General features: G+C 40.2%; 1 protein-coding gene across 1 annotated transcript in view; it reads left to right on the plus strand.

Annotated features, from left to right (window-relative positions):
• Nucleotides 1–1,935, plus strand: part of NELL2 (neural EGFL like 2) — a 438,054-nt gene extending 436,119 nt beyond the window's left edge. Inside the window, exon 20 of the mRNA XM_013006940.2 lies at nt 1,208–1,935. Within this exon, the coding sequence (XP_012862394.1) occupies nt 1,208–1,258 (51 nt within the window). The 3' untranslated portion in view covers nt 1,259–1,935. The remainder of the gene's footprint in view (nt 1–1,207) is intronic.
• Nucleotides 1,936–7,881: the final 5,946 nt, after the last annotated feature.

Genomic DNA, 7,881 nt, shown 5'->3' on the forward strand with positions numbered 1-7,881 from the left:
CTCATACTAAAGGATGATACATGTTCAATCTAGTCAATTATCTGAGAGTAAATATAGAATAGAAGATACATTTCAGAGTCAAGCTAACTTGAATTTTGATCCCAACTCTACTTTTATTTTAAACCTGTGTAGTTTTGGACAAGACATTTAAGCTTTCTAACCTTCAGTTTCTGAATCTGAAAGGCACTGCTAATAATAGTGATCCCACCGGGAACGCAATGAGGTTGAAATGAGATCATGTATTTCAAGGGCCTGGCAACGTGTCTATACAGAGTCTACACGCCGAGGTGGAAAGATATGATCATTATGCTTGCAATATCGTGATGACGCATGAATGCGATCATTATAAAAAGCTAGTTGATGAAAGTGAGGCCACAAGGAACCAAAAGAATAAGAAATGGTTTTTTTCCTCTTCGTAAGACACTATCATTTTAGTACTTTAGAATAAAAAGTCAGTCTTGCATAATTAGGCCTCATGTGCCTGTTTCCTCTACTTCATCTTATACAGTTTTCTACACTAGCTTAAAATCTGTATACAGGCCTTTGTTCATTTCTTAACACACATGGTCTGCTCACCTCACAGTCTTTACTCATGCTATTTATTCCATGAGATTTTGGCTTTCCTACACGCATGACTGTCTCATTTTTCTTCAGGTCTTAGTTAAATATAACTTCCACAGAAATGGATCTGAGTAACCCCAGTCAGTCTTTTAATAATCTTATTTTATCTCCTAGTTTGTTTCCTTTCTAACGTTTTTCCCAATCTGTGACTGTATTTTTGTTTGATGCTTCTTGCTTTCTCCCTTATAAACGGTAGGTCTGTAACTCTGAGGGCAGTGATTACGCTGCTTCAGACCTCAATGTACGTAGTGCTCAGTATATGCAATGTTTCGTTTCCCATTGAAACAAATGATAGAAAAGTGATTGTGCCCCGTTAAAGATGGAAACGTTTCCAGAAACAGTTGTGAAGTAGTCCGGTCAAGGCCCAGCTCTCCTGGGTTTCCACTGTGAAAGAACAAATGTGGTTCAAAAGGATGCCACCTGGGGAAATAGGCAAACTGATGGTTTGTCACAATTAGCTAAGAAGAATCTAACTGGCTCTGTTACAATAGCTAACAGAAAAGTGATCAAACCACTCAGTCAGTATGGGCATTTACTCGTGGCTTTAAAAAGTCATCTCTCTCTTTTCAATTTTCCTTCCCTCTAGAACGGCCACATCTGTTGCTCAGTGGATCCACAGTGCCTTCAGGAACTGTGAAGTTAACCGTCTCACGGAGATTTCTGATTCAAGAATGTTCTTTCACTGAAAAGACCAAAAAAGAAGTTGAAACTTAAATTGGATGATTTGTGGGCAGCTAAGTACAGCTTTGTTATGAACTGGCCAAACTGTCAATGATGAAATTTGTGGAGCTTGAGAAAAATCACAAAAGGAAATTTCTCTTGTGGGTAAATTCTTGGGGCAGAATTATGCAACAACTTTGCTTCTCCTGTGTTTGATGCACCGTGTACAAGAAGGGAGTGTGGAGCACACACACGGTGGCATCATGACCCCTGGATGTAACCCCGAATCCCTTGGACCTCAGAAAACCTCACTGGTGCAGAAAATTTTACTCTAGATCAGAATCTTCATCAATTAGTCAGGCTCCTCACTCTGAAAAAACCCCAAGAGCATAAGCCAGTGAGTGAATTATATTTTCAGAAGCAAAGCAAAGCAGCTGCAACGTGTTATGTACAGTACACATTCTGAGAAGAAACCTGAAACAAGTTACTGTAATGATTTAAAAAAATTAACACACAGGCATGGTTACTTAATATTTTCTAACAGGAAAAGTCATCTCTATTTCCTTGTTTTACTGCACTTATTATTATTTGGTTGGATTTGTTCAGTATAAGCTCGTTCTTGTGCAAAATTAAATAAATATTTCTCTTACTTTATGACACGTGTTGTGTCTGTGCATGCCTTGTGTAATATGTTCATCTTTCCTACAGGTGATTCAATGTCAAAATTGCTTTCTTTTAGGCCTTTCGAGATCAAACTTCTGTGCTATTCCTAATTGAAGGAGGGATTTTACTCAATGTAATTCCAAGTGAGGGGTGTGATGGCTATGGGCAGGCAGCCTCCCCATAGCCTCCTCTCCTTTCCTACCCTGTTCTATGCCCGTGGGCTGACCGCTGTACACGGTGCTGACGACTTCCCTTGATGTCAGGATTGTCCCAGGAGGAACCCTGGTAGAATATTTAGAGGATGGGAATTTTATGCATGTATCCTGCTGACTCCTGCTTTGCCAGGTCACGACCCTGGTTGCCTGTGTCACCTCCCTAAAGCTCCATCTCTGACAAGTGGTTCACCCTGTGCAGCAGCCCTCTCTAGGTTCCAATAACATCTCCTTCCACATGACACACATCTGGCTGTTCAGCTTCAGGAGGTGCCTGCACCATTTCTTGTTAGATTACCACGTTTTAGTCACATCTTGATAAATAGTCCCTCTGTTAGACCCTGTGCAATTAGCCAGTTTGAGTGTGCCATCTGTTTCCTGACAGGACTTCTTGACTGATTCACGTATGGGGAGGGAGCACTTCAAGCACTGATCCTTTGGGCCTGTATTTGCTTGTTTCATGAAAGTCCCAATCTTAGGAGAGACTATAATATTGCATGTTAAGATTTTTGATGTACCAGAAGCTTAGGAGAAAAATCAAAGTAGACAAGCTGATGCTCAATAAAGGCCATTGATCCAATGTTGCCCTAATCTTATGCTTTACACCCGGGTGAGAAGGAAACACACATGTTTAAAATACATTTTCAATCCTACAAAGTGCTATTTTTCATTAAAAAAAATCAAGTAAAACCAGAAATAATAGTTGGGGACCATTACCAGCTCCAGAAATGGTTGAGTGGTTTTTAACTATCCCCTCACCATTGCTATGGAAACAGCCTAGCACGAGCTGAGTGGAAGGATCCTTTATAAATGTCTTAGTCCTTTGGCATATGTAATATTTATTGAATGTGTAAATGCAAGTATCTTGCTAATACTCCCTGGATTCATCATAAACAATTTTTCTGCAGCCTTTTTATATTTAATTTGAAATTTCATCAGAGCATGAGGTTTTACTTTTATCAGCTATATTACTATGGTAAATAGCGATGTAATCTCCAAGAGAGTATCTGTTCATTTGAAGAGTTTATTTTCTTATGATTTATTTTTTAATATGGATTTGGAGCTTTAGGTTAAATCATCCTGGGAAAATCTATTTTGCTCATTCCTTTGAGGAGAGTAGCAATGGTTAACTGGCCAACTACTAATCAAAAGGTTGGCAGTTTAAACCTACGCAGTGGTACCTTGCAAGACAGCCTAGAAATCTGCTTCTGAAAGACCATGGTCTTGAAGCCCTGTGGGGCCATTGGACCGTGAACACATGAGGCTTCCATGAGTCAGAACAGACTCCACGCAACTAACAACAGCAACAAGGGGAAAGTATCACATTTTAGAGAAATCAGCCATTTACATCTAGTACAACAACCTGAAAAGGGATAGCACGCTTGGTGAAGTGGCAGGGCGGTGGAAAAGAGGAAGACCCTGACAAGATAGATTGATGCAGTGGCCGCAACAACGGGCTCGAGCATAGCTATTGTGAAAACGGTGCACGACAGAGCAATGCTTTGTTCTGTTGGCTGTTGGGTCGGTTGCGATGAGTCAGAACTGACTCTTCGACACCTAACAAAAACAATAATGCCTTTCTGGAGGAAGAGCTAAGAATGATGCTGTAGCACATTCCAAATCCTTTGTAGCTCTCTGTAGAGCTCTGCGCATATTGGTGGCTTGCACTACTGAATGAAACAAAACTCTATAATGTCGAGAAGAAAAGGGAGGAAAAATTAAACTATCCTTCTAAAGATCATTAAAGCAAAAAATGTGTTCAGATTGAATTTTTCACCCTTCAAGGTTTATCCTATAAATAATAGATCCCTAAGAGAATTACTGTTTTATCTGCAGACTTGGCAATCAGTAATCAATTATTTCTTAAGAACTTTGTTCCTGGAAGAAGAGGTGGTTAATGTGCTGTTTCTCAAGCTGGCGATAATTGGGGTAATGCCATATTTGAATTATGCTAGTGCTATAAAAGTGAGTACCAAGAAGCCTGAACTTAATTTGAGCTTGTCTGGTTCATTTAAGGCCAGTTCTTTATGGAAATATTTTTCACTCTATTCCCACTTTTCTGGACCCAAATGTGAATCTTTGGTGATTAATATATGGTTACTCATACTATTTTTCTCCTTTTTCAAACGATTTCCATGTTTCCCTTTGCCTTATATGCCAGTGAAAAGAGTCAGAGTTATTTAGCAATACTGGAAAATCATAGAGCCTTTTCCACCCTCCCAATAACATGGTCATCTTTCCCCAACGGCAAGACACCCTGTAATGGCCAGGAACAAAATAGCAGTCCATCAAAGCTCTAAGACAGCAGTCAATATACTCAGCATGTTGGAGTATTAGAAGTTATTCAGTTGAACAAGGATGAAATTATATGCATGGAATAAAAGATGAGCTTCGGTTCACTAAACATTACCTCATCTATCAAAACTCCACATTGAAATAGGTAGGAGTTCCACTGAAGGTCAGCAGATTCGACAGATAACTGCATGGGACCATCGCTGTTGCTCTAGCCCTTGGGCATTAATAATATCAACTGATTTGGGAACAAGATATTTTTTTCTCATATATAGATCATTAATAGGGCAATACTAAGTTAATTTCTCAGAGGTTCATTCCAAGTGGATCCCTGGAGGCAATAAGCAAACCCTTACATTCTGTTCACACTTTATTTGCACTGTGGGACCAGGAAGCTGCCTCTCTGCCGTGAAGTTGGCTTCTTGCATCCTTTCTGACCTTTCATTATTGATGCAGTTTGCAGCCCTAGAATTCAATATCTTCCATAAAGGAATTGTCACCTCTTTGCAGAGTAATTGCTCTTACTTAATAGACCTTTAGATAGAAAGGCCGAGTGCCTTCATCTGTAGAGGCTTGAGGCTGCTGAAATGAACGGGCAAAGAACAGAAGCACTGGGGGAGGTGAGACTGGCCGACCGGCGCTACAGAGTCCTCACTCACTGTCCTGCAGTCGATTCAGACTCTCAGCGACCCCACAGCCACTGGCCTGGTGGGTTTCCAAGACTCTAGCTCATCTTTCTCTCACAGGGAGACTGGCGTTGCCAGACTGCTGACCTTGTGGCCTAACATATAGCCCACCAGGGTTCCTTATGGAGTCCTAGGTGCCCATTATTTTCCAGAAGGCCCAGGCAACCCCCAAGCCTTTTGTCCTTGTCCTTGGATCAAATCACTGTTCGTAGAGATGTTTGCAAGACAAACTCGTGAATTTTTTTTTTAAGTGAGAGATGGCACAATATACTACAGACCCCACTAAAATATATTTTCATATATTTTATATATAATATACAATATTTATATAAATATGTAACTCTATATAATATATTGCATATAATGTAATTTAGTATAATATAATAATTATATTGAAATATTATATTATTAAAACCTCTTCTATTTGTCTCCCATTTTCAGTGCTTAAAAACAAGTGAAACAAGACAAAACAAAAATGCTGGCATAAGAATATGACTACATTTAAAAGAAGAAATAAAAATAAATTTATTTTTGAGAACTTTTCGTACCCTTTCACAAAATTACAGCTATAAAGAGGGGGAAAAGAACTATCCAAATTTAATCTTTTTAAGTGTCCTGGAATAAGTTTATCAATCAAGATGAATTATGGAAAAATATAAAACTATACTATATACATATCACACTGTAACTGCACAGTCTGGGCCTTTGTAAAGAAAATGCCCAGAGACGATACTCTCAAGGAGCCTCCTAGAGGAACCAGGAAGTGAACAGATAAATCGACACGATGTGAAGGGCAGAAGAAACACTTCAGAAAGGTTGGGCAGGCAAGACCTTTCTAAGACACGGAGACATTGGCGTAGATGCCGGAATGCGGGGAGAAGGAACACGCTGCATGTGCAGGGGGGACCAAGCGAGTCCAAGGCTGGCATGGAGCGTGCTCATTTGTGGCTCTGTGGAATGTGTGAGCTGAAACTTACAGATCAGAAAATGTGGCTGGTAACAAATCACGGAGGACTTCTTAGGCCCCGGGGAGGGATTTGGATCTTATTTTTGACTCAGGCCGGAGTCAGACTGTCTGAGTAGAGCTGCCGCACAATCTGCTTGGCGAAAGGACGGCTGGCTACTGGGTGGAGAATCGACAGGGCTAGGAGGAGATGGCCAGAGTGGAAGCAATAGGGAAATGCATCCTGTTGGAGTGTGGACCCAAAATGACATTGACTTGGAATAAAATCAGAAGAGAGGGAACCAAAAGGATGCTAACATTTTAAAAGATCCAATTAAAGGAAGGAAGACGAAATATCAGCTCTCCCCAGTAGTTCTTATAAAGGCATTAAAAAAAGCTATCCTAAGGTGATTTTAAAACAGTATGGAAAAATAAAATAGCCAGATATGAATGAATAGCAGAGATTATTTTGAAGAAAAATCATATTTGATAACAAGGGGAGACTTGTTCTATATCTTGAAGTTATAAAGCTGTGAAAAGTAAGAGTCTTTGCTGCAGCAGTAAACAATATATTGGACAGACCGCAAAGTGTGATAGAATCAAGATCTCAATAACTGTTGCATGCACATATGGATACATCAGGTGGGAGAGGTACACTGAAGATGAGGGGCTGTGACAATTACTTATGTGAGAACAAAAACATGAAATTGTAACCGTTTCATTCAAAGCAATTCTGCATAGATGAAAATCCAAAATGTGAAAGTAAAACGTTTGAGGAAAAATTAGACCTCAAACTATCTTAAAATGGACTCAAAAGCACACATTATAAAATCATAGTGAAATTCTTCTATATGAAATTGATAAAAACAGAGGTCACAGACTCCAAATGATATTGATTGTATTATATATGCAAATAATCACAAGTGATTGAGAACCGCAATAAAAACAAAACTAAACTAAAAATAATGGGTGCAAGGAATTCTATAGAAAAAAACAGCAGATGGAGACAAATGGGTGCATAAGCAAATGTGGTGACGAAAGCTGACGGTGCCCAGCTATCGAAAGATATAATGTCTGGGGTCTTAAAGGCTTGAAGGTAAACAAGTGGCCATCTAGCTCAGAAGCAACAAAGCCCACATGGAAAAAGCACACAGGCCAGTGTGATCACAGGTGTCGAAGGGATCAGGTATCAGGCATCAAAGAGCAAAAGCCCAAATCATTGTGAATGTGGTAGGGGGAGTGCAGATTGGGGACCCAAGACCCACCTGTAGGCAACTGGACATCCCCTTACAACAGGGTTGCAGGGAGGACACGAGCCAGTCAGGGTGCAATGCAACAACGATGAAACATACAACTTTCCTCTAGTTCTTAAATGCTTCCTCCACCGCCCCACTATCATGATCCCAATTCTACCTTGCAAATCCGGCTAGACCAGAGGATGTACACTGGTACAGATAGCAACTGAAAACACAGGGGATCCAAGACAGATGATTCAGGACCAGTGGTGAGAGTGGCGATACCGGAAGGGTGGAGGAAGGGTGGAGTGGAAAGGGGGAACGGATTACAAGGATCTACATATAACTTCCTCCCTGGGGGATGGACAACAGAAAAGTGGACGAAGGGAGACATTGGACAATATAAGATATGACAAAATAATAATTTATAAATTATCAAGGGTTCGTGAGGGAGGGAGGAGCAGAAAGGGAGGGATAAAAATGAGGATCTGACACCAAGGGCTCAAGTAGAAAGCAAATGTTTTGAGAAAGATGATGGCAACAAATATGCAAATGTGCTTGACACAATG

Source organism: Echinops telfairi, unplaced genomic scaffold, assembly GCF_000313985.2.
Source record: "Echinops telfairi isolate 266 unplaced genomic scaffold, ASM31398v2 ScPeMD7_12;HRSCAF=54, whole genome shotgun sequence".
NCBI classification, from domain to species: Eukaryota; Metazoa; Chordata; class Mammalia; order Afrosoricida; family Tenrecidae; genus Echinops; species Echinops telfairi.